At 53.7% G+C, this 26119-nt stretch overlaps 2 protein-coding genes and 1 non-coding gene across 4 annotated transcripts in view; 1 reads left to right on the top strand and 2 right to left on the bottom strand.

Moving 5' to 3' along the window:
• Nucleotides 1–5579, top strand: part of TSPEAR (thrombospondin type laminin G domain and EAR repeats) — a 142458-nt gene extending 136879 nt beyond the window's left edge. Inside the window, exons 10-12 of the mRNA XM_043474549.1 lie at nucleotides 1409–1596; nucleotides 3958–4059; nucleotides 4961–5579. Coding sequence (XP_043330484.1) covers nucleotides 1409–1596; nucleotides 3958–4059; nucleotides 4961–5114 — 444 coding nt within the window. The 3' untranslated portion in view covers nucleotides 5115–5579. The remainder of the gene's footprint in view (nucleotides 1–1408; nucleotides 1597–3957; nucleotides 4060–4960) is intronic.
• An 8697-nt stretch (nucleotides 5580–14276) lies between these two features.
• On the bottom strand, nucleotides 14277–19493 carry LRRC3 (leucine rich repeat containing 3). Of its 2 annotated transcripts, XR_006270528.1 has the most exons (3): nucleotides 19324–19493; nucleotides 17238–18645; nucleotides 14277–16213 (listed from the first exon to the last, which is right to left on the bottom strand). XR_006270528.1 is itself a non-coding variant. In XM_043474548.1 (2 exons), exon 2 carries the CDS (start codon nucleotides 18507–18509, stop codon nucleotides 17727–17729), a length of 783 nt encoding a protein of 260 aa, XP_043330483.1. In that variant the 5' UTR covers nucleotides 18510–18645; nucleotides 19324–19493; the 3' UTR covers nucleotides 14277–17726. The 2 variants fall into 2 exon arrangements, 1 of the variants encoding a protein (XP_043330483.1); XM_043474548.1 differs by having other exon boundaries at nucleotides 14277–18645.
• Nucleotides 19494–21284: 1791 nt separating this feature from the next.
• On the bottom strand, nucleotides 21285–21391 carry LOC122445725. The gene has a single exon (XR_006270670.1). It is a non-coding gene; the product is annotated as a U6 spliceosomal RNA (small nuclear RNA).
• Nucleotides 21392–26119: the final 4728 nt, after the last annotated feature.

Raw genomic sequence — 26119 nt, 5'->3', positions numbered from 1 at the left:
CAAGCCCCAAACCCTAACCTTGGATCTGGACTCGTCTGGTCCTCCCCTTCCCCATGCACTCCCACCCCAGCATCCCAGAGATGCTGGTCATAAATGTCCTTTTATTTACACGTGGGCCCATGTGTAAATCAGCTCATGCAGTTCAAGGTCTGTGTCCAGCCAGGCTGCTGCCTCTACTTGAGTGTCAAGCCCATATGCCACAAGACCAGGAATGTCCTCAGAGGGAGAGTCAGACAAACATGCGTTCAAGGGCCATCATCTCCCCTCCACTTTCTGCCTGCCCTTGGCCCTTCTCCAGAAACTTCAAGCCATTGTGTACATTTTTAAGTATTGTATCCAGTGCTTAGTCACTTCAGTTGTGTCCGACTCTTTGTGACCCCATGGGACTATAGCCCACCAGTCTCCTCTGTCCGTGGAATTTTCCCTGCAAGAATACTGGAGTAGGTTGCCATTTCCTTCTCTGATTGTATCCAGAGTTTATGATTATTACCAACAGGCAGGTCGGTCTCTCCACCAGTATCACAAGTCAAAAGTCAAGAGGCAAAACATTTAAAGACAATTTCAATGCAAAGTGTCCATCAGAACTGCCGCAGCCCTCACCTGCTTATGGGAACAGACAGAGTCAACCCCTTTGTGCTGACACAGGAACTCAGGCCCCAGCAGCCTCGTCAGGCTGTGGTTTGGAGTCCTCAGGAGCTTTTGCACAGTTCCACCAACCACAGGCCCCTGTTTCGGGGAGCTGCCGTGTTATCCCCCCCACTGAAGCTGCCATCTGGTGTGGTCACTCCTTTGTTTCTCAGAACAGGGATAGACCTGGACTCGTCGGGTCCTCCCCTTCCCCATGCACTCCCAGCCCAGCATCCCAGAGATGCTGGTCATAAACCTCCTGGTGGGCCCACGTGTAAATCAGCTCATGCAGTTTGAGGTCTGCAGCCAAGGCTTGGCAGCCGGCCATTCGTGTAAGTCCAGCCCCATGGGCCCATGCACACTTCACCCTCCAGGTTGATGAGTGATTTTGGAGGAGTAGCCTACACAAGATGGGGCTGTCCAGAGAGCCAGAGGACAACCTCAGGCCAGGGAGAGTGTGTAGTAAGTAACTCAGGAGGCACCTAGATGTTGCTTCTGAGTTCATAACTGGAGGGAGCAGAGAGGGCTCCCTGGAAGAGGTGTTATAGCAGTTGGGCCTCTTCCAGGGCACACTGGGGCCTGGGGAAGGGGCAGCACAGGTGGTAAGAAGCTCTCTAGGCAGATGGGCCTTTGACTGGCCTTGGAGGAGGCTGGGAAAGGACAGCGCCCTCAGGAGGGGCGCCTGCTTGACCCCCGGAGGGCAGAGGCTGGAGCCGCGTGGGTGGCCATCCTGAGGGTCTCTGCCCACAGCATGCTCTCGGCTTCCCTCTCACGGTCCCAGACGTTTGGCGCCGCAGACTGGGAGGTTTTCTACATTGGGGAGAGGGTCTTCCTCGCCGTGGCGAACAGTCACCGCTACGACGTCGAGATGCGAGTGCAGAACGACTCCTACGTCATCAACTCGGTCATATACGAGCTGAACGTCACCGCGCAGACGTTCGTCCGCTTCCAGGAGATCCGCACTTGCAGGTACGCGGGTGGCGGGCGGCCGGGGCGGGGATCCAGGGGCCCCGGTCCTACGACCTCCGAAGCCGCCCAGACCGCAGGGCACGCACCTGAGCATCTATGGGTCCGCGGTGCCCACCGCCCTGCCCACAGGTGTGAAGCGGCCTCGCTGTCCACGCCCGCAGACCTTCCACACGGCCAGCTGAGTGACCCCGGCTCCTGCTGTAGCCTTGACTCTAACTGCTTTTAAAAGCTGTGGCTCGCGTGCTTGTTTTTTTAGAATTTAGTTTTGTAGGTTTTTTTTAAATGAAATTTGCATATGTGTACAACCATTTCCACAGTGACTTTAGAACATATTCATTACCTTGAAAAGAAACCCCACCCCTCAGCTGTTATTGCCCCGACTTCTGCAGCCCCTGGGACCCACCAGCCTACTTTCTGTCCCTCTGGGTTTCCCCATCTGGACATTGCATCAAAATGTGTCTGGCTTCTTTTACTTGTCATGTTTTCAAGGTTCATCCACGTTGTATCTTAGTGCCTCACTCTTTTAATGATTGAGTAATATTCCACTGTGTTTATCACACTTTGTTTACCTTTCATCAGCTGATGGATATTTGTCTATTTCCACCATTCGACCAAATGGTGTGGTTCTGAAGGATTAAAAATATGCTTCACGTTACTGTCAGCAGACTTGCTGCCCTAATGATTTGGAAGTCATGCCAGACCTTGATTTCCTACTGGGTTAAGCCCCAGCAGCTTCTGATGCGAGCCATGGGGGAAGACGGTGCAGTCAACATTTTGTTGCAAAAGCAAGGCCATGGGCCTTGGTTCCAGAACCAGTTACCGTTGGCAGAATACTGCACGTGGGACCACACGGCTATGCTAGCGCCCCCACCCATGCCACACTGCATGAAACCCCTCAGTGAGCGTGGCCACAGTCACCACTTTTTCTTAATGATGAATCACAACTGGCCATGGCTGGAAGTGGCCGAGACAGGATTCCAGATAACAGAAGAAGGAAGAGTCAGGAGCCCCAGGGCCCCCACTGGCCTTGCCCCCCTGCATGTCCCCAGGTACCTCTGTGGCCGTCTCATGCCCAGGGTTCTGTTGGAGCTCTAGGCCAGTGCCCTCAATGCCCCACTGAGAAGGAACCCGGGGTGAGTATCAACCAAGAGAGTGTGACTGTGTGCTGTCTGAACAAGCCATAACCCTGAGGCCTCTGGATGCAGATTCACTGGCCTGGCCTTGGGCATCTGAGTGACTCCTGCAAGGCTGCAGCCTCAGTTTCCTTATCTGTAAAGTGGGCCTGCAGTAATTAGAGCGGTTACTAGGGACCACGGCTGATGCCCAGGTTGGCCTCCTGGGATAGACAGGACTCTAAGATGTCCTTCCCAGAAGCCCTCTGTCAGATCCCTAAGAACTAAGATGTCTCTGAGCACAGACTCACCCTTAGCAAGTTCAGGGGCGTTTGTTGAAAACAGGATGCAGTGGCCTGTTTGCAGTAAGAACCACAACTTCCAAATTTAGGGGGACGTCTCTACGTCAGCAGACCCTGCTGGCACCTGAACTGAACTGGAGTCAGGAAAGAAGCATGTGAAGGGTGACCTCACAGCCAGTGTCCTCAAGTTCTCGCCTCCAGGGGGCGCTGCAGACTTTTAGGGAGTGGCCACGAGTTTAGGACAGTTCCTCTATTTCAACCTCTTCCAAGTGAACAACTTTTGCATCCATGTTCAGAGCTTCAGTGTTCACCCTTGTAGCTTGAGTGTCCATAGACAGAAGAATGTGGTCCATTTTTACAGTAGAATATTGTTCAGCCTCAAAAAAGGACATCCTGACACCTGACACCACGGAGGAACCTTGATATTATGCTCAGTGACATAAGCCAGACACAGAAAGACAAAATTTTGTGATTCACTTACCCGAAGTCCCTGGAGTTGCAGATCCGTAGGGACAAGAAGTAGATGGTGGGGGCCAGGGGCTGGGAGAGGGGATGGGGAGTGAGTGTTTCCTGGGGACAAAGCTTCAGTTTGGAAGATGGAGAAATTCTGGAGATGGATGTGGTGATGGTTGCGTGTCAGTGTGAAGATACCCAATGCCACTAAGCTTAAATGTCCATTTAAAAATGAATAAAATAGAAAGTTTTGTGTTATATGTATTTTATTACAATTAAATTTTTTAAGTTTAAAAAGTGAACAACTAATTTGCATTTCCCTGGAATAGACCAACTGGTTGTATGACTGAGGAAACTGCTCCTCCTCCTGTGGATTTTGGAGGTGGGACCTAGCCCCCTGAATCCTGAGATTAGGGGGAGAAACAGCCGGATACCAACCCCCAAGTCCCCAGGCAGCATCTCCAGGTCCTAATTCTGCTCACTTGCTCCCACAGTGCTCTGGACTGGGAGTTCTTCTCAGTGGGAGAAGACTATTTCCTGGTGGTTGCAAACTCCTTTGATGGAAATACCTTCTCGGTAAACAGTATTATTTACAGGTAAAGGCCATGCCCCTGCTAGACACCTCGGTTCACCTGGGTGGCCCACCTTCCCCATGAATGACCACAGGCTCAGAGCGAGTCACAGGTCCTGGAGCCCCGTGGGTCAGCTAGCACTGTGTGCACCTGAGTGCGGGCTGAGTCTGAGTCAGGCCCCCAGTTCAGCTAGGTGACCGCTAGCCCTGCTGACACAACTTTGGGTTCTGGCTGGAGATGCAGAGAGAGGATACACTAATGTTAGAGTTATTAGTGTGCTATACTATTAAACGTTTCCATCCAAGGCTGTGGTAGATCTCTCTATTTTTCACGTGTCCTTCAGTAAAATTTTACACTTCGTCTTAGAGGCACCATGGCGTTCTCACGACCTTCCTTTCCAGGAGTTTTCCGAGTATTGTAAGCACATGTCCATTTTCATCTGTGTGTCACAATCAATTGTTGTGTCTGGTCATGCAACCACAGTATCTTATTAGTTTTAATAGTTTTCTAAAGAAATGTCTTATGGGAGTTCTAGAAGTATAACTATGTCTGCAAATAAAAGCACCTTTGCCTCTGTATTTCTAATGTTTTTACTGCTGATCTAAGTTTCTCAGTTATCTAGAAATTCCAGGATGATCTTGAATCGTCTTGGACAGGGCAGGTTCCCCTTTCCGGGTCTCAGTTTCCCTCTTTACACGCTAAGGCCCCTCCTGGCCCAGCTCCCCACAATTGGAACCTGGGGAGGTTTGGGGGCTGGGATGCACGGACCCTCATGCTATGAGGGGTGGGAAAGGCAGGTGGGACCCTGGCGAGGGTCAGGGAAGGGTGGGGTGGGAGCCTCAGGGAGAGGGAGCAGCCCAGACACTCACTCCTCTCCCTGGGGCCAGTGTCCCAGCCTGGAAGCTGATGGCATCTCTCCCCACAGGTGGCAGGGGTATGAAGGCTTCGTGGCCGTGCACAGCCTCCCAACCTTCGGCTGCAGGGACTGGGAGGCCTTCCGCACGGCGGCCGGCTCCTACCTGGTCTACTCCAGCGCCAAGGAACCGCTGTCCCGGGTGCTGAAGCTGAGGACGGGGTGATGGGCTCAGAACCCCCGGAGCTAGACCTGCGTGGCCACACCCCAGAACCCCACCAGGAACCCCAAAAACCTCTGGGGAGTGGGACAAGTGGGAGAAGTTGTGGCTTCCAGAGCCACCAACTCGCTTTCTCTGGCCCTTGTCCAGCTGCGACATCATCACCTAGACAACTGTGGTGACCAGACAGGTGGCTCTGTGAGCATCCAAGCTGAAGACCAGAGCTGCTCCTGCAAGTCTGCTGTCCTGCAGGGATTTTGCTTTAAAGGAAAAGTTCATACAAAGTTTTACCTCAAAAACAGCAGGGCCTGGTCACCTTCCCACCGTGTCCACCACGTAACCAGACACTCAGCTCTGGCTGGGGAGCCCTGATGCAGGGACCGGCTTCGTGCTGCCTCACATATTTGTACCAGCTATTTATTGTGTTCTGTCTATACTGAAATATATTTATGATGCTTCTTACAAAAAGTACTGCTGTGTCTGTGTGTTTCTGGTGGGAATTAGACCCCCAGCGAGTGCAGCCCAGGGCCACAGCACTCACTTGGCCACCTCGGCCTGATGTACCCTTGCATCCCTGGTCACCAGCACGCCTCTCTCTGCAGGAGCATCTTCCTCCAGCCTCAGTTTTCCCACGAATGCTGTGGGGTAGGGTCAGGTCAGGAATCCCAAGCATGCGTGGCGTGGGTCCAGTCTCTCTCTCTCCCATGGGAGACGCCTGGCAGATGGACCCTCATGCCTCTGCATCCAGGCAGGCCTCCCTGGGCTCCACACGGCCTTGTGGGTGTGCCAGGTGGACTTGGAATGCCTCCTTGGGGCCAGCACTTGCCCAGCTCCTCCCGTGTCCAACTCCTGACCCTCCACTGGGCGAGGGCTTCCAGCCTCCTAGAGATGGATGCCAGGTGTGACATGGCAATAGCCTGGGGACCTGGGGAGGAGGATGGAGGTGCCATCACCACCAGGAAGCCCCCTGGGTGGAAAGGAAATCCTGCATGCCAGGAGATTTGCTGGGAAGGCCCTTGGGGTCCAGACCACAGGGTGGTAGCCAAGACAGGCCTGTTCCATCACCCAGGCCCACCTGTTCTAAGATGGGTTGTGGGAGCCAAGACCTCAGCGGCAGGAAGGCCCCATGCTTGGTTTAACGCTCTGCTATTTCCATCTCAAATTCTCACTGGTTCTTGCACAGGATCACACAGCCAATGGGAGTCCTGGCTGCCTGTGGTCAGCTGCAGGTGAGAACTGTGTCAGCCTAACCACCCAAGAAGGAATCTGTGTCCATCTGCTCCCCCTCCATCCAGGCCAGATTTGGAGTCTCAGGATCGTAACTGGGACCCTCTTCATTTCCCAAAGCAGGGATTTTTCTAGAGACTACTCCAAGCCAGCAGGTCAGCCATGTGCCTTGGAGAGGCTGAGGTTGACCTTGGTCAAGGATGTCCCCTGCCTGGGAGAATGGCAGAGTGGAGGGTGAGAAGGGGTGCAGGCCAGGGGCCCTGTGTGAGAGAGAAGTCCTGTGGCTAGGATGCCCCCAGGGTAATTCCCAGGGCAAAGAACCCCCACCCCTTATATACACTCAGTACTAGGAAAAAGGATGTGCCTGCATGCAAGTCAGGCTCTGCTCCTGCCGCCCCCGGGCACCTGCTGGATCCACATCCCCTTGCTGTCGTTGTCCCTAAGACCTGGCTTGGTCCCTGCCCTGGGCAGCTGGGGGCCTCATGGGCTGGGCAGAAGGGCTATGGGTCTGCTGGTGCAGGGAGGTTGGGTCATGGGTACCAGAGAAAAATGTAGGCTCCCCAGTTAAGCTTGAATTGCAGATAAACAATGAACGCTTTTTTAAAAATTGTGTAGTAAAGGGGTATTTGGTGTTTATCTGAGGTTCAGATCCAAGCGGGCATCCTGTTTTGATTCTGATGCTCAGTCGCCCAGCCTCCCTGAGAGGGGTGTGGGGGTCTGCTGAGGGTTCTGATTTTAACTGGATCTGAGGCCAGGCCTGAGCAGTTGTGGGAGGGACAAGAGGAGGGTCCAGGGCTTGGAGGCATGCAGCCTCAGGCAGGGTCGGCTGGGGGCTGGGGTCCACAATGTGTCATGTCTCAGTGGTCCTTCTGCAGGTGGGCCCTGGAAGTGCCCCCAGAGCCAGGGCACCCTCACAGGAGAGGGGAGGCCATCTGGGCCAGGAGCACAGTGGGCCTCAGACCCATCTCCACGCCAGGGATGGTTGGCTTTTGTGTGTCTGGTGACATGAACATTAAATCCATGGGCTCTGGATAAAGGGCTCACCCTCTGTGGTGTGGGGGCCTCCCTGAGCATGGGGGCTCCCTAGGAGGCCACACTAGACCTGGCACTGCCTGTCGGCTACCTGGATTTCCACCAGGCCCTCCTCCCTGCAGGTCTGTGGCTCAGCAGCCTCCACAATCCCCTGAACCAACCCTGCCAGCATCTTCTCTCCACACACTGTTTCCCTGGAGAGCCCCCAATCCGCCCCCCAAGAACAAAATGCCTAAATGGGCCAAGGTGCCCAAGAGTCAGGACAGCTGTGTTTGCTCCCATTCCCGGGTTTGTCTATAGGAGAGGGGCCCACTGGGGACTGTCCACACTCCAGAAGCACCCACCTAAGCGGCTTCTCTCCCCCTGGGTGATCCAGATGCCCATCTGGTGCCCGGGGAGGGAGGAGGCAGACGACGGACACTGATGTCACCAGCACAGCAGCAACACAGAGGGAGCAACAGCCTTCTGTCCCCGCTCGGGGTTTTGTCCTGGCCAAGCAGTGCCACTGTGGCTCCGACAATATCTTATCTCTGCTCTGGTGGGTGGAAACAGAACACATCAATCAAGATCTGTTTGCGTTATAAGTGCAAACCACAGGGGGAATGACCGCAGACAGCATGCCAGTATTATATCTTTTCAAGTCAGCTCTCGAGCATCTGTCCCATTGATAAACATTCCCAAGGCACGTGCGGCTCCCGGGAGTTAGCATGCTCTGTGATGTGGCCACATCCTTGTCATTTTGACAACTATGTTGCATGCTTTGAGGGAATATCCGGGAATTTGCTGGCCTGGTCATCTTTTGTTAATCCATGGAGATTCAACAGCCTTTACTGTGATAAACAACACTTCAAGAACATCTTTGCACAAATTGCTTTTCTTTGCGGTTCCTTCCTCAGGGTCATGATTTCCTGGAGAAATACTGTCTGTGGCAGTTTTTGCACCTTCTCCTTACCTTCAGGGCTCCCCTCCCTGAAACCTGACCTAGCAGAAGGGTGACCAGATGTGTGAATTGCACCTCTTCCATCAGCCCCACCAGACCGGACTTTACCTACTTCTCAATCTGTCAGGGCAGAATTGCTGGCAAAGTTGTCTTGTTTTCACCGTGGTCAGCAGTCCTGCCTTGGGGTTGCTGGACATTTCCTGTAGGCATTAATGTCGTTAATCTCACCACCACCAACATAGCCCCAGCCTCTGCCACACACATACACACACACACACACACACACACATCCCCACACATGCACACATCCCCCACATATGCTGACACGCTCACAAGCTCCTACACAAATGCACACGCGTGCACACCCCTTCTGGACAGGAGCCGTGTCTGGGCAGTTCAGGCTCAGAGCTGAAGCTTGGTGCTGCCCAAGGGTCTGGGCAGCCGTGGCATCTGCTCACACTCAAAGTGTTCACTGTGTACCAGCTGCCCGGGCCGGAGCCGCACACATGACCACACAGTCCCAGCCATGCTTACACCCTCCAGTGGCTAGAGAACCCAGAGTCCCAGGTGACCTCCAGGCCCTGAACAACTGCCCGGCTGCCTCCCCTGTCCCGCCCAGCCCATTCCTTCCTCAGGCTGACCTGCCTGTCCTTAGCTTCGTCGCCCCTCAGAGAGACCTCCCAGGCCCGTGACCAGAGCCAGTCCACCACACCCTACGCAGTGCGCAGAACACTCCCTTCACTCTCACCTGCCTACCTCAATGAACAGCATCTGCAGAAATGCAGACGCTCATGCTTGTTAACTCATTCATGCCCACTCCGCCTCTGGAACTTCAGAGCAGGTGCTCCAGGGGCTCCCATCCCCACCCCCAAAGCAGGGCTCCAAGTGTTCACTGCTGAGAAGACCCAGTCCGGCAGGACTGTGAAGAGAACGGCTTTCCTGTCAGACTGAGCAGAGTGACCACCCCAGTTCTCTCACTCACTGTTTTAACTTAGCCAGTTACTGAATCCCCTCAACCTTAGTCCCTAGAGGACCCACCTCCCTCAGGCGACACCACGGCGACGTGACGTGGGTGCCCTGTGGCCCCAGCACAGCTCCTGGACCCACGAGTGGACAACAGCAGCCCCTCATCCTTGTCATCTGCCTACCAGTTTTCCTGAACAAAGTTGGACTTAAAATCCCATTGGAAAGAAAATGCTGAGCCTGTTGCATTTTTGATAGTAGATTTACAGATTTAAACCACATGCTCCTGAGTCAAAGTCATCAGTAACACGTAATACTCAAAGACAGTTTCTCCACTCACAGAAGGACGGTCAATATTAGAAGAACCCTTGAAACCATCCGCTATGCCAGCAACGTGAGAGCAAACCCAGAGGAAGAAAAAGGGCATCTCAGAGAGTCTGTGGCTCTTTGCATGACTCGAATGTTATTTTTAATTTTGTTAAAGGCCCTTATCTTTGCTTAATTTTATTTTGATTTATTTGATTTGATTTGATTAAAAATACACCAACCTTAAGGGTTCCATTCAGTGAGTTTTGCTAATTGTACACATATGGGGAACCACCCTCAACAAAGCCAGGAGCATTTCCACCCCCCAGGAGTCTCCTGTGCCCCTTCCGGTCACCCCCTCACACACACACACAACCACGCGATCTGCTTTCTGTCTCTGGAAGTCCTGCCTGCCTCAAGCATCCTTCCCATGGCACCATGAAGGGCACTGTCTGTGTCCCTCTCTCCGCGTAGTGTTTCTGACACTCATCCTAGCTGTCGCACCTGCAGGCTCTCTGCTTTCATTGCTGCTTTTTGCCATTTGCTTGTGGCTTCAGTCCGTCGTATCAATAGTCCATCACCCTTCCTATTTATCTGCTCTGGGGTTGTTTCTGTTTGGGGCTGCTATAAACATCACTGGATAATTTGTGTGGACAGGTGTTTATTTCCCCTGGTAAACATCTGGGAGAGGGGGCCATTGGGTCCGCGATGGCTTCACTCTGTAACAAACCTCCAAGCGGTTCTCCAGCTTGGGGACCCGCTTCCACGTCTATAATTCCCATAATAACAAAGAAGCTCTCAGGCCAGACGCCAGCGGGGTATTTACCACGGGACCGTCGAGCCCTCAGATTATAATCATGGATGTGCCCAGCAGCCGGGTGGCACCACTGTTTGTGTATCAAAGTCCAGCCAGTCCTGGCCTCTGTGGTGAGAGCAAAGGGCAGAGAGACAGGATGTGAGAAAGACAAAGGGTGATGCCCCGTGGACAGTCTCTCTGTTGATAGAACCTACTAGAATCAGCATGAGAACGTTGCGAGCTCATTTGACCATGAAGGGTATATTAGAATCTGAGCCCACCCTACCTGTCTTACTTCATTTCCGTGGAGACAGGACTGCAGACCAGCACCACTTGTGTGTTTACAAAACCACAGAAGCCCCTGCCTTAGACTTGTGTCTCTGGGCCAGAATTAGCACGCATTTAGTGGCTTAAAACAACAGGGGCTGCATTGCCTCACAGCCCTGGAGTCAGGGGTCCCACCCGGGTCTCACTGCCAAAGACAAGGTGGGGCAGGGCTGGTTCCTTCTGGGGCTCCAGGAGTGAACGTTCCCTCCTTTTCCAGATTCGAGAAGCACCCACATCCTGGGGTCTCAGTACTTCCTCCACCTCCAAGACCACGGTGGGCAGTGGCGCCTTCTTCACTCCCCCCACCGCCCCCCCCGGCCTGAATTGCTGTCTGTGCCTTCCCTTCCACCAAACAGTGCAAAAGAGACTTAAATTAGTGTCACACCCACAGCACCTCTGGCCAACGTAAAACCACAGGCACTCCGGGGCCGGCTGCAGTGACCGGGACCTGCCTAGGTCCTTCTTCTCCTGGGGCTGCTAAACAGTTAAAATCTGAGCGAAGCAGTTCTGTTTACAAGTTACTGGTGTGGAAAACCTCAGTCTTGATGTCCTGATCACTGTGACGCCCAGACTGACTGGCTCTGATTCCAAGGCGACTTCTCAGCCTGGGGCAAGGACGGGAAGTTGGGAGAACGCTATGCCCGGGGAGCCTGGCAGGGAACTGGACCCGTCTGACTGCATGCAGGGCTGCCCTCTGGCAGCACCGCTCTCCAAGGCTGGTGACCATCTTGCAGGGACAGCAGGACACAGGCCTTCCAGCCAAGCAAAGTCTACCCTGGCTGGTGCCAGAGGTGGGTGCAGGGGGATGCCAGCTGAGCCGAGACAGCAGGGTGCTAAGTGCTCTGGGGAGCAGAACGGTGGGTGCCCACCCAAGGGGACCCCCTCCAGTTCACCCATGTGGGTGGAAGGGCTGCCCTGGTGGGGCCTGGCAGGGGCAGTGGCTCGGAGCTGTGCCGAGGGGCCTGAGTGCCCACCCTGCACACCATCTCAGAAGACAGGCCCCTGAGAGAATTCCAGCACGGAGGTAACCCTGCCCAGAGAAGTCTCCGGGCCTCATTACCGACCTGCCAAGGGTCTGAGTGAGTCAGGGGTGGGACGGCGTGAGTCGCAGAGGGTACAAAGACAGGGTGAGCATTCTCATGGGGTCCCTGCCCCAGGCTGATGGGGCACTGGGAGCCGGTGTGACTTGATGAGAAAAGGGACGTTCAACAGGTGATAGACAGCTCAGCATCCTCTGTTTTGAGAGCGACACACCTGCCACAACCCTAAGTCTGGCGACTGTGGTTACTGAGTCTTGACATAAATGCGTTCTTCCTTCAGGGTTTTCTCAGCGTCTTAACTGCTCCCATGTCACTGCCCGGCTGTGGAAGCTTCATAGGCGTCTCCTGGACGTCTCTCCGCCATCCACTGCTGCCCAGCAGCCTGGTCACAGACCCGCTGGGCGTTCAGCAGCTCGACAGCCTTGGGAAAGCCCTATCAGTGCTTCAGGCCTTGGCTGCCCCATCCGTTAGTGAGGGTCGGCTGCTAACGTGGGCTCCCAAGTCGGCCTCCCACCCCAGCGGCCCCTCTCTCTGCATCTCTCTCTCCTGCTTCTTCCTTCCTTCCTTCTTCCAGCCCTTCCTCCGAAGGCCCCTCTCCTCTGAGAGCTGCTGGGCTCACAGGGAAGGCCAGCCATGGGCTTGTCTCTCTGGGGAACTGTCTCCCCGTTGCCCTTTGCACAGAACCCCAGACGGGCACAGGGCTGCTTCTGACAGCCGAGCCAACCCTGCAACGCCCTCTGTGGCCAGTGTTGTCACCATGGGTAGAGATGTAGACCCTGGCAGGCCTGGGTCCCAGCAGGGGCATCCCCTCTCCTGGCCAGCACAGCTGGGAGGGGACCCGCAAGGCCGGTGACGCTGGCCCTTCTCCAAACCAGGGCGAAACCCAGGACTCGCTTCTTTGTTTTGACAACACTCCAGGGCCCAAGTGAGAACTTCCAGGCCTGGGTGTCAGAAGGCCTGGATTCCAGCTCCACTCTGCCCACAAGCCAACTCCTGTCTGTCATTTCTTCCCCTGGACCTTGGAGTCTTGGGTTTCTTGTCTGAAAATAGAAATATTACCCACCGTGCCAGGGCCTGGTGGGAATTCCCTGAGGCGCCCTGCCTGGCAGTACCCGCCGCCCACATGCCTTCGCAGCCACCGCCCCCTCCCAGCAGGCAGCCTGCCCAGGGTGCCCTCTGGGGCCTGAGTGCTGATTTCCGCACACGGTTCCTACAAGGCTGTGTGGCTTGGCCACTGCTGAGACCGGACCTCACCCCGTCGGTCAGCACGTCCTCTGTAGTGGGCCTCCCATGTACAGCCCCCCCAAACCCAGCCTACTTTCATGCACTCTGGACTGGGCGCCCACCCATAGGCCCTTCCTCCAAGCTGGGTCCAAGCTGCTGCCCCCTGAAGAGCCTTCCCTCCTGACACGGCCTCCTCCTCCTGACCCCACCCCTACCCCAGCCTGCACTCCGGAAGCCCCCACATCTGCCCCCAGGGCCCCAGCTTAGGGGCTGACAAGTCCTCCCCTCCCTCCCCAGTGTGTGTTCGGGAGTGTGTGTGCACGCTTGCACAGTGTAGGTGCACGGTGTGCACGTGTGTGGTGTGTGGAGGGGGGCATGGAGGCTGGCAGACTCTGACTTCCCGTCCCGCTGCAGCCCCTACACTTCAGCCCTTCATCTGGAGGGTGTCTTCTGGCTGACATGTGAGGTGAGTTCCCGAGGCCACTCCTGGTCACTTGGCCGAGGCAGGGAGCATGCACTGACCCCAAGGACCAGGGCTCAGTGAGGATGAGCAGGGTGGCCACAGGGCGAGGCTAGCCATCTGCTCTGGGCACGCTGGCCGCTCTCAAACTGGGGAGACTGTTTCAGCCCCCTGAAGCTGCTGTAACAAAGGACCCACATTCAGCAGCCTAAACAGCATGAATTTGTTTTCTCAAAATTCTGGAGGTCAGAGGCTGACATGGATCTTCCTGGGCTAAACCAAGTTATATGGGGCCGCTTCCTCCCAGAGGCTCCAGAGAACACCCCGTCCCAGCCTCTCCCAGCTTCCTGGGCACCTGCAGCCCCCGCAGTCCTTGCTGCTGCCCATCCCCGATCTTCGCAGGCTCCCAGGACCAGGGCCTGGATGTCTTTAGGGGCCACTGTTCCCTCAGAACCATCCTGAAGCAGGGATGATATGAAAGTAGAACCTGCTTGCTGGGGGCCCATGGTGCTCCCAAGGGAGCCCAGAAGTGGTGCTAACTGCCTCCCTGGGCAGGAGGGAGGATCCTGATTGTAGCTGCTGTCAAGGGCCTTGAGATAGACTCTCCTGTAGGCAACCTCAAGCCTCCATCATGATGTCAGCTGGCTCACAAAATTCCTAAAGCCTGACAACTGGCCATCATAAGCCGGTCCAGCCCTCCAGGCAGGCCCAGCATCCACCACACCCCATCCCGACCTGGATCTTCCAGTCCTTGGCTCGTGGGGCTGGCGGCTCCACGACTTGGCAAGGTCGGCGTGAGGGTGGGTCAGACCTGGTGGGGTCACCGAGCCGCAACAACAGAGTCCACTCCAGCTGACATGAGCTCAGAGGTTTATTGAAGGTTCAAAGACAATGGGGAGGACAGTAGGATTGGGTTTGGGGCCAAGCTTCCAGGTAACCACCGCAGGCTCCGGCCAAGAGTCCAGACCATTCCACCTCCTCCATGGTCCGCTGGGCCTGCTCTCCAGAACTCAGGCCAGGATCCTGGAGAACCCGCTGCAAGGGAGCCCAGGGAGTGCTGGGCAGGCACTTGGCCAGCAGGGCAGGTACACAGTGCTGCTCCGGGACGATGCCCTGGGAGTGCCCGGCCTGTGCCCACCATTGCTGCTGTGCCCACCGGAGGTCCCAGGAAGGTGGCTCCATGCCAGGGACAGCCTGTGTCCCAGTGGCTCTGCTGGGGGCTCATGGTACATCTGCTCATCCCCCACTGCTGGACCACCCGAGAGAGCCTGGGGTCCCAAAGTCCAAAGAGGACTGTCAGGGCTTGTCAGGAGGCTGCAAGTGTGAGGATCCCTGCCTAGGGTCAGCGTCAAGGTCAAGGGTGGGGCTCTGGTTTCCAAGGGGACCGTCCATGCTGAGGCCAGGGACCAAGCCAGCACGAAGTCCCACCCCAGCCCAGAGTGGTGGGCAAGGGGGCCGGGCTCCTGGGGGGCTGCCCCTCCCCTTCCCTCTGCCCTTAGGCCTCCCAGAATCGAGACCCCAACTCCTGTGAGAAGGAAGACAGGCCCAGCTGAGGTGGCTGTCAAGCCAGTCTGCTCATGCCACCCCTCAGCCCCATAAACTCCCCCAAAATCATCACCCCCTGACCCCTAGAACCTGTGAAGAGCCACCTCCCAAGGCAGGAGGGGCTCGGTGGACAGGGCTGAGCAGGGTTGTATGCAGATGGCTTTTTCTGGACTGACTGTGATGAGAGCTGGGGTCCACCCACACCCCAAAGGCTGCTGCCTCCCTACCACCCGACTGAGGCATCCCCATTGCCACATCCCCACCACTGTCAACACCGGTCCCCTCGACTGGGCTGGCTGGACCCTGGCCTCTGCAGAACTAGGAGACAGGCAGATGTACGCTCAGGGTGCTGAGGTGGGGCTGGGAGGTCAGTCCGAGGGCCCATGAAGGTGGTGGGGTGTCCAGGCTCACACATGGCAGCAAGAGATGCTGGGTGTCATCTTCAGCAGTCCCTTAAGGAGGGGAAGGAAGGACAGAGAAACAAGGGGGCAAGAGGCGAAGGGAGGGCTGGGTTCCCAGGAGAGCCCAGGGCTGACGGGGGCTCCAGTGAGCAGGAAGGAGTTTCTGCTCCTGGGAGTGGGATCCTGGTGGTCTTGGGAGGGAGGTACCCTCTGCCAGGAGACTGCACGAGGGCTGAGGAGCCCAGAAAGGCCAGGAGGGCCTGGTAGCCCCCTGCCGCTGGGCTCAGGACAAGAGGGAGAGGACCCTTCTTGGGTGCTCTGGGGTCCTGGGCCCACTTCCTCTTCCCAGCTGTGTGGACAAGAGCCAGCAGGCCCACACCTGGGGGAAAGCTGGCAGGGCACTGGGCAGCAGCAAAGGATGAGGGGAAAGCCCTGCATGTGCCCCGTGTGTCCCCAGAAGAGCACCTGGGGGCATGAGGCTCTGAGCTGATTCCGGGTGCGAGCAGCGAGGAAAGGCCCTGTAGGTGCCCAGGCTGACTGGCCCCTGCGGGACCTGAGCCAAGGCAGCAGGACCCTGGCGTCTGTCCCCACCACCATCCAGGCCTCAATTCCCTCTCTTCCCCGACCCAGGGACCCAGGGTCACGTCCCCAAACCTGTGGGATGAGCTCCTTGTGTGGCAGGACCCCTCCCCGCTGTGTGCACCCTAGGATGGAGGTGGGAAGGGGCCCGATTCACCCTCGGAGCCTGTGTCCCCCCGTCAGTCGGCCCACACTCACCTACTCCTACAGCGTCTGTCCCACAAGTGGACTGGTGCCCAGGCTGGCTGCTGGGCTTTAGTGGTCACTGGAAGGGTGGGCAGGCCATCAATTTCCTGAGGACTGGGGTCATTCGGAGCATCGTCTGAGCCCTGCCCTCCATCCCCTCACCCTAGTGGGCAGTGGGCAGAGAGGCGCCCACCCCACACTCAGCACGGAGCCCCCTGTTCACACGGTGCTCGCTGTGCCCCCAGCAAGGGCAGGTGGGGCACTGGGGCGTGGACAAGGGTTGGCATCTGCTGGTCATTTTCTCTTTAACGCACCACAACTGAAAAGTCATGACCTTGCTCAAATGTGCTTTTCAGGTTTCTGCTGCCACTTCTGGTCTCTCGGCTGCGGGCACCGCGTCTCTGCATCCACGCGTAAATGTGCTTCCCGTGTCTGGCCACGTGACGCTTTCCCAGTACAGACCTTCATACACCTTTGCCCTTCCTGTCCTTTATACCTCAGATCCACGAGCAGTGTACCCCGAGTTTGCTCCCCCTCAAAATATCTGAAGTAGTTTAAAATATAAACACTCATACAAAAAGGCCGTTAAAAAATAAAACTGCAAAGACAAGAGTTGGGGTATGTAGGTGGAGGTAAGGTCTACCCTGAACATGAATTAGATAGGAAAACCGAGCAGTAAAGTTGCTCTGAGATTCCTGGCAGCAAAGCTGAGAAGGAGAGAGAGAGTTCTTGTTCCTGGAGAGAGGAAGCAGCCCGCCTTGAAGCATCAGACATTGGTCCTCCCTTTGGCTCTCAACCACTGGAAAGGAGCTGCTTCAGTGAGTAGAAAAGCAAGGCACGTAGCGACCCCCGATGATGGGCTCCCTGGCGGGACACAGCCCGCTGGGCGGGAGTCGGGCAGGGCTACCCTTATCTGGCTGCTGACACGGCTTCCCATGAGCCACGCTGGACCTGTCTCAGGTTCTCTCTGTGGTTTAATCATTCTTTTGGTTTTTGATTTTGTTTTGTTTCCTTCTCGCTGGACTGAAATTTGGTACGTGTTACTCTTAACAAACACTCTGAGAATAAACAAGAGTTGTTCAAAGGTTACACGTTCCACTTACCTCTCTAGAAAAACCTGGTCTCTACCACTTGGTTCTGCAGGGAGCCTGTGGTCAGATGTGTTTGGGACATACTGGGGAAGAAGAGGTAAAGCAGCTCCACAGTGTAGACAACCCGTAACTTCAACTGATGAGCTGCGCCCCACCTCCTTGGGGAGCCTCACTCACGGGCAGGCACTCTTTCATCCCTGAATGCTTGTCCACCCTATGGGCGCCCCGTGGGACAGGCTCCCAGAGTGAAAGGAACACATCAGGGATGGACGGCCTGGCTTTACGTCCTGAATGGACTGCTTCCTGCCCGAGACTTCCCGTTTCTCTGAGCCTGTTTCCCCCTCCATCAGTGGGTCAGATGGATAAACTGCTGGACCTGAAGGAAAATGCTCTGTGGGAGTGGAGCACGGGGCAGAATCAGCCACGTCACCACCTCCCTGAGGGACACCAGTGGCAGAGCCGGTCCCATCTGCCACGGCAGCGGTGGGAGGAGGGTGGGCACTAGGGCGCAGGGCTGGTGGGGTCCTTGGACACGGGGGTGCTGGGCAGGGACTTGAGGTACTCTAGGTGCCTCCTGGCATCCTCCTGGTTCTGTCGCACGTAGTACACAACGTAGGTGATCACCATGGCGAACCAGCCGAACATGGTGACCAGCATGGCCACATCGGTGGTCTTGTGGTGGACGCTACAGAAGCTGACGCCAGAGTCGAGGGCCTGGATCAGCGGCTTGCCCACGTACTCCTCCTGCACCGAGGTGTGGCAGGCGATCTCGTCCACGGAGTCGGGGTCCAGCTTCAGCTCCCACAGGGCCTCTTGCAGGGCGCACTCGCAGTGCAGCGGGTTGTGCGCCAGGCGGATCTTGGCACTGAGCTTGCCCAGCGCGTCCTTGGGGATCCTCCGGAGGCGGTTGTGAGATAGGTCCAGCAGCCGCAGGCCCCCAGCCAGGCCTGAGAAGGCGGCAGGGCCGATGGTCTCGATGGCGTTCTGCGACAGGTCCAGCTCTCTCAGCTGGTACAGGTGCTGGAAGGCCCCATTGGGGATGCGGGCAATCTTGTTGGCATCAAGCTTCAGGAGCACAGTGTCCGCAGGGATGTCCTTGGGGACCTCCTGCAGGCCCCTCGCGCTGCAGTGGACAGCCACCGCCCCCGCGTGGTCAGGGCACTGGCAGTTTTGTGGGCAGGAGGCACCCAGCCTCAGGCAGAAGAGCAGGAGCAGACAGGGCCCTCCTGCAGGGACTGGCAGGGAGGAGGGGCTTTGTCTGCCTGTTGGGCCCATGCTGACCATCTGGGGACAGACAGGATGCTGCTGTCGCTCAGGGCTGCGGGCTACACGCTGCCCCACGGCCTGGTCGTCGCTGTGCAAGGACCATCACGCAGATGTAAACTCTCCTCCCTCACATGCCAGGTGTCCTCTTTTGGTTCTAAAAGAGAGGAGCAATCAGCATTGCTGGCTGTGATCCGGCTGGGGACCTGCACTCTGACTTCCAGACACTCTTGACCAGCGGGGGTCTCTGTGATTTACTGCCTCCACCCTGCCCTGGACACACCCACCACACACCCTAGGGGGTCAATGGCTTGGACAGCACCGGGTAATGGGAGTCCACCCCTTTCTAGCAGCTCAAAGCTGGAAAGCAGGAAGACTGGGGCTGCAGGGTTTTCTTAAGAAACTGGAATGTAGGGGTGATGGTTGGCCGCGCCTGAGAACCAGGCGGGCAGTCTCATCGCCCTGGGGCTAGGCTGCTGTCAGAAGCTCAGCTCTTTGCTAATCGTTACAATCCCTTTGACAATTATTAATATTAAAGCTCTTCTCTGTCGGTCCTATTAGGAACAACCACCCGCATGGGCGCCTTTTATTTCAATTATGTTTGAAAAAGAGAAAATGAGAAAAGAGAAAAGCCAAGCCCTGGGCGCGCGGCCCGCGTTGGGCGTGGAGTGGCGGGGCCGAGCGGGGCCTGGGCAGGCGGGACTCCGGCCTCGGGGACCCCGGATATCGGACCTAGAGACCCCCGGGCCCCAGACCCTAGGGAGCCCCGGGACTCCAGGGAGGGGGATGGACGGGGGCAGGGTGTCCACGCTCTGGGGTAGGGCGGGGGCTTTACCTGCGCGGCCGCGACAGGAGACTGCTGTGCTTGAGGATCCCTGCCGCTCGGAGACCGACCCGGCGCCACGCCCGAGCGCGGCCGCTACCCCGAGGCCTGAGCCCACGTCCGCGGCCGCTCGGGAGACACGCGGCTCGGCCTGAGCTCGTGGGGCGGTGCCTGCGGGCGAGAGGCGGGGCGGGGCGGTCCTGGGAGGGGTCTGGAGGCGGAGCTGTGGTAAGGGGCGTGGCTTGGGCGACGAAGGGCCTGAGACTTAGGGGCGGGGCATGGGCGGAGCCTGTGTGCAGGACGCGGCCTGGACAACGCGAGTCGTAAAGACGAGGGGCGGAGCCTTGGGAGGGGCCGTAGAGGCTGCACGGGGCGGGGCCTGGGGGCGTAGCCTGTGGGAAGGCGTGGAGCGGACCTGGGAGCAGGATTTTAGACGGGAGTGTGTCTCTTGGGATGTGGGCGGGGCCGTGGGGGCGCGAGAGCCCCGCCCCTGCCCAAGTCCAACCCTGCCCCTGGCCCCCAGGATGGGGGCCATGAAGGCGATGAAAGGGATAAGGTGATGGGGGGTGGAGGAGCCAGCAGGGAGGTTGGAGACCCTTGGGTCAGTGCGAAGACCCTGCTGAGCCTCCCTCGCAGGTCTGGTTCCAACGGCAGCCAAAGCGTTAATGGAGTTAGGTCTCCGTCCTCCTGGGTCTCTTCCTGCCCACCCCCCATATCCTCACTTTCACCTCTCCACCCAGCGTCTGAGGGCCCTTACATGGGCATTCCGAGGAGCGTAGGGAATATGGTGGTCGAGGCTTTTAAACTCGATCTGAGCCATTCTTAGGGTTTTTTTTTTTTTATAATGACAGCTTGATTGTAGTGTAAATATACGATCAACCACATATTCAAATTTGTTACGTTTTGACGTTTGTATACACCCGTGAAACCAACACCACAAAATACTCCAAAGTTTCACCTTTTCAATCCATCCCTTCTGATGCCCATCGCCAGGCAAGCACAGATCCACTCTGTTGCTAGATCAGTTTGCATTTCCTGTAATTTATATAAATGGAATCATAGATATATACGTTTTGTCTTGCTTCTTTCACTCAGAGTGATTAATTTGGGTTCACCAGGTGCTGGTGCGTTTATCAATGGTTATTCCTTTTAGTGCTGAGTAATGAGTCATTGCATGAATGTTCCACAGTTTGTATATCTACTCACCTGCTTGTGGAGATCTGGGTTGTTTCCAGTTGTCTGCTGTTACAACCAGAGCTGATATGAACATTGTGTACAATCTTTGTTTGGACAAATACTCTTGATTTCTCAGATAAATATCTAGGGGTGGATTGGCTGGCTCTTATGGTGGCTTATGTTTAACTTCTAAGAAACTGCCAAAGTGATTGTATAGTTTTACATTCCTGTTCTGTATATGCTCCAAAGCAGCACCAGCACTTGGTATGGTCACTGTTTTTAATTTTAGAGATTCTAATAAGTATGTAGGAGTACAATTCATTGTGGTTTTAATTTGTATTTCACTTCATTAATTTCACTTAATTTGTATTTCAGAACTTGAATGTCTTTATCTGCTTGTTTGCTGTCTATCTTCTTTAAGGAAGTGTTTTGTTCAAATCTTTTACCCTCTTTTAATTGAGTTGTTTTCTTATTGTTGAGTTTTGAGAATTCCTTACATATTCTGGATACAATTCCTTTACCAGACATGTGATTTGTATATATTCCTCTGATTCTGTGGATTATCTTTTCATTTTGTTAAAAGTTTTTCAAAGAGAAATTTTTAATTCTGATGAAGTTCAATGTATCAATGTTTTCATTTTTATGGCTCATCCTTCTGGTGTCATAAGTAACAAACCTTATATAGTGCACTTACATTTTGCACTTGGTGTATGGTGTGAGATACCATTTGAAGTTTATTTTTAGTGCAAATGGATGTTTAGTTTTCCAGGACTGGTTTTTTTTTTTTTTTTTTTTTTTAAAATATGGAACGCTTCACGAATTTGCGTGTCATCCTTGCGCAGGGGCCATGCTAATCTTCTCTGTATCGTTCCAATTTTAGTATATGTGCTGCCGAAGCGAGCACTGGTTTTTTTTTTTTTTAATGATCCTTTTTCTACTGAATTATCTCTGCATCTCTATTGAAAATCAGAGGTCTGTATTTGTATGAGTCTATTGTGTACTTTCTATGTTCAGTTGGTCTATTTGTCTATTTGTATGCATATGTTCCAAGCTGTCTTCATTACTGAAGCTTTACAGTATTTCTTGAAGTCAAGTAATATAAATCTTCTAACTTTGTTCTTTCATAAAGTTCTTTTGGTCATCCAGGACCCTTTGCTTTGCCTCATGAGTTTTAGAATCAGCTTGACAAATTCTACCAAAAGAGTCTAGTGGGATTTTGTTTGGGATTGCATTGAATCTACAGATCAGTTTAAGATAATTAACATCTTGACAATATTGAGTATGCCATTCTATGAACATGGTATATCTTCTCATTTAGAGCTTCTTTTATTTCTTTCATATGTGTTTTATAGTTTTTGGTTTCATACATCTTTTGTCAGATTTATCTAATTTTTCAATGTTACTGTAAATAGTATTTTAAGTTCAGTGTGTCTTTGTTAAAAGCTAATATATGGAAATAAAATTGGCATTTGCATACTGGTCTGGATTTTGCTAAACTCACTTATTAGTTACTAGAACTAATTAGTAGACACCTTTTTAGTAGACACCTTAAGATTTTCTACATACATTAACACAATTGTGTTATCTATAAGTAAAAAGAGTATTATACTTTTCTTCCCAGTCTGAATGTCTTTTACTTCATTTTCATGCCTAATTGCACTGGCTAGAGCCCTAGTTCAATAATGAAAAGGAGGAGTGAGAGCAGATATCTTGTTCCTCTGGACCCTAGGGGGGAACATTCAATCTTTCACCATTAGGAATAATGTTGACTGTAGAGTTTTGTAGCTGTCCTTATCAGTATAAGGAAGCTTCCTTCCATTACTAGTGATTACTTATTTTCCATCCAATTGCTACTTAATAATTGAGAGAGGTGGACTGAGGCTCCTGAGATCTGTCTGTTACTGCTTGAAGTCCTATCACGTTTTTGTTTTATTCAGATCAGTATGTCCTCTTGATTAATTGACCGCTTTACCATTATGAAAAGAGCCTCCTTATCGCCAGATTCTTTGCCCTGAATTCTACTTTTCTGACATTAGTAGCCACTCCAACTCTCTTTTTTGATGGATGAACATCAAAAGATGAGTTACCTTCCTCCACTCTTTTTGTTTTTAACTTCCTGTATCTTTTTAAAAAATTTTTATTGGTGTGTAGTTGATTTACAATGCTGTGTTGGTTTCAAGTATACAGCGAAGTGAATCAGTTATACATATACTTATGTCTTTTTTTTTTAAAGAATTCTTTTCTCATATAGGCCATTGCAAAGAATTGAGTAGAGTTCTCTGTGCTGATTAAATTGGGAGATTAGGATAGAATAGGTAACTAAATGCGCTGAGGGGACGACAGAGGATGAGAAGTTTGGATTGCATCACTGACTCAATGGATCCGGAGCAAGCCCCAGAAGATGGTGAAGGACAGGGAAGCCTGGCATGCTGCAGTCCATGGGGTAACAAAGAGTTGGACATGACTGAGCTACTGAACAACAACCTGTGTTGTACAGCAGGTTCTTATTAGTTATCTATTTTATATATTATAGTGTATATCTGCAGAGTCATCTATTTTATCCTAATCTCCCAATTTATCCTTCCTCCCTCCTATGTCTTTATATTTAGTTTCCTTAAGGTTTCCATAGAATCAAAGTATCATCCTCAATATATTTATGAACTGCGAAGGAAGAAATAGTAGATTTACAGTGAAGAAACACACCAGAAACTACCTTATGTATGTGACTAAGGTTAATATCCGGAGAAGGCAATGGCACCCCACTCCAGTGCTCTTGCCTGGAAAATCCCATGGATGAGCCTGGTAGGCTGTGGTCCATGGGGTCGCTAAGAGTTGGACACAACTGAGCGACTCCACTTTCACTTTTCACTTTCATGCATTGGAGAAGGAAATGGCAACCCACTCCAGTGTTCTTGCCTGGAGAATCCCACGGACAGGGGAGCCTGGTGGGCTGCTGTCTATGGGGTTGCACAGAGTCGGACACGACTGAAGTAACTTAGCAGCAACAGCAAGGTTAATATCATCAGTAATAAGACAGGCTGGCATCATGTAGCTCCTGATACATGGACTGAGAAAGACACAGCATCACTTCTGTGGTTTTCTTGCCAAAAAGGCACAGTCTTTTTCCAATCATAAGAAGGCATCAGTCAGTTCAGTCAGTCAGTTCAGTCGCTCAGTCGTGTCCGACTCTTTGCAACCCCATGAATCGCAGCACGCCAGGCCTCCATGTCTATCACAAACTTCCGGAGTTTACTCAAACTCATGCCCATTGAGTCGGTGATGCCATCCAACCATCTCATCCTCTGTCGTCCCCTTCTCCTCCTGCCCCCATTCCCTCCCAGCATCAGGGTCTTTTCCAACGAGTCAACTCTTTGCATGAGGTGGCCAAAGTATTGGAGTTTCAGCTTCAGCATCAGTCCCTCCAATGAACACCCAGGACTGATCTCCTTTAGGATGGACTGGTTGGATCTCCTTGCAGTCCAAGGGACTCTCAACAGTCTTCTCCAACACCACAGTTCAAAAGCATCAATTTTTCGGCGCTCAGCTTTCTTCACAGTCCAACTCTCACATCCATACATGACCACTGGAAAAACCATAGCCTTGACCAGACAGACCTTTGTTGGCAAAGTAATGTTTCTGCTTTTTAATATGCTATTTAGGTTGGTCATAACAACGCATCAGACACACCCTAATTGAAAGGCATTTTACAAAGTGACTGATCAGTACACTTCCAAAATGGAAAGATGAGAAAAGATGAGAAAAGACTGAGCCACTGTTACAAACTGGAAAAGACTAAGGAAAAATAGCAACTGAATGGGATGTGGGGTCCTGGAATAGACCTAGGCACAGTGGGAAATGGGGTCACAGTAAGTCTGGTGGTGTAGGTGACATCCTGGCTCTGGCCACCCACATCCTCGGAGTGATAAGCTCCTGTCTGTCCCATTTCTGCCCCATTTGTCCCTCGGCTCTGTTCTTTTTTCCCTCTTTTCCTACCTTCTTTTGGACTGAGTAATTTTTGAGCCCATTTTCTCTGTGTAGTTAACTCTTAGCTGGGACTCTGCTGTGTTGCTGGTCGCTTTAGGGTTTGGTATCGACTATCATTTCTCATCACAGTCCCCAAGGGTCATGTCAGCTCACCCTACCTCCTGAGTAGGGTGGGAGCCCTGAGGTCATGCTCTCCCCTGGATGTGTAGTGGCCATGTAGTGGATGTCTACATGTGTAGGAACCCCTCAAATCTTACTTTCAAGTGTCTTTTAGGAGATTAAAGTAAGATGAGCCATGAAACTCCTGCAATGTTTTTATTATATAGTAAATTGAAGAGGGGAGCCCCCAAATTATGGAATATTTTAAATATTTAAGTTAAACAAATCAATGTGATTACCACCCAAAACTACAGTGTGGGTGTGGATACATCTTGACATTATTATGTCAGGGGAGGGGACAAACACTCAGAGTTCCCTCTGTGACTTCTGTTTATGGAAAGTGCCAGAATAGGTAACACGCCTAGGTGGCAGAGGTGGGGAGGGGAAGGGGCTCGAGGGGACTTCTGGGCCTGGGTGTTCTGTGTCATGATCTGGGTGCTGGTTGTCAGCATCAGTGAAAAACCCTCCAAGCTGCTAGGCTTCAGATGTGTGCAGGTAACTGAGGGCATGTAATTCCTCAGTAAAAGAAAGCAGGGATGTGCTGGCTATGTGTGTGTTCACAGGTGATCACACGTGTGGGTGGTGAATACAGCAATGGATGGATGGGTGCGTGGACCCATTTAGGGCATGATGCTGTCCTCCTGGTCCTCATGGGCTGTGGCCTCACTGGTTGATGACATCGGAGTCCCTGCAGGAGGTGATGGCAGCTGGCCAGGCCCAGGCCCAGGCCACAGGGCCCTGTGAAAGCCTGGCTCACTGACCACTCTAGACCACAAGTCTGCTCTCAGAAACACCAGCAGCCTTCCAATGCCATCCTGGCCACATGGTCCGCCCACTCACTGTAGCCTCCCTCATAACTGTAATTGGGCTCCAGGTCGATTATCTCACCCATTTATCCACCCAGAATCCAGGCCTCCTGACTCAAGGGATAAAACAGGAGGCTCCCACTGGTTAATTGCTTCCCCATCAGGCAGGTTGTTTTGCTAGCGAGGGCTGAGTGTCTCCCTGGGGATGAACCAGGAGGGGCTGCAGCCACAGTGGTGGGATGAACAAACATCCCAAGGTAGGGACGTCTCCCAAGGAGACGCCGCCTCCCCAGGTAGGGGCCCCAGAGCAGCCTGGGACAGGCCCTTCTGGGGTGTGGCCGGCTGGCCTAATGTGTGCTGCTGCCTTGCTCTCCCACCTCCCCATCCGCTGTGCCCAGCTCCACCCTCAGCAACCCCAGCCTCCACACTGCCCCCAGCCTCCACACTGCCCCCTGCTGGTCCCAGTTCCTGCCCTTGCCCAGCTGGGGGAACCCTCAGCCAGAACCCTTGACTTGCAGGGCACTGCTGACTGCAGCCTGCTCATGGGCAGGGGCTGGAACCCCTCAAAGAGAGAAGACCCAGGACCCCTGGCAGAACCCGCTGCCCAGAACCACACAGGCAGGGCCTGAGCTCGCAAAGAGCCTCCATGGATGGACTGCCAGTGGTAAAACTATCCTCAGCAG

The sequence above is a fragment of the Cervus canadensis genome, chromosome 7 (assembly GCF_019320065.1).
Source record: "Cervus canadensis isolate Bull #8, Minnesota chromosome 7, ASM1932006v1, whole genome shotgun sequence".
In the NCBI taxonomy this organism is placed as follows: Eukaryota; Metazoa; Chordata; class Mammalia; order Artiodactyla; family Cervidae; genus Cervus; species Cervus canadensis.
This window is presented reverse-complemented; position numbering and strand designations above follow the sequence as displayed.

Coding starts and splice junctions, on each gene's coding strand:
- LRRC3 (XM_043474548.1), bottom strand. CDS start 18,509: ATGGTCAGCATGGGCCCAACAGGCAGACAAAGCCCCTCCTCCCTGCCA.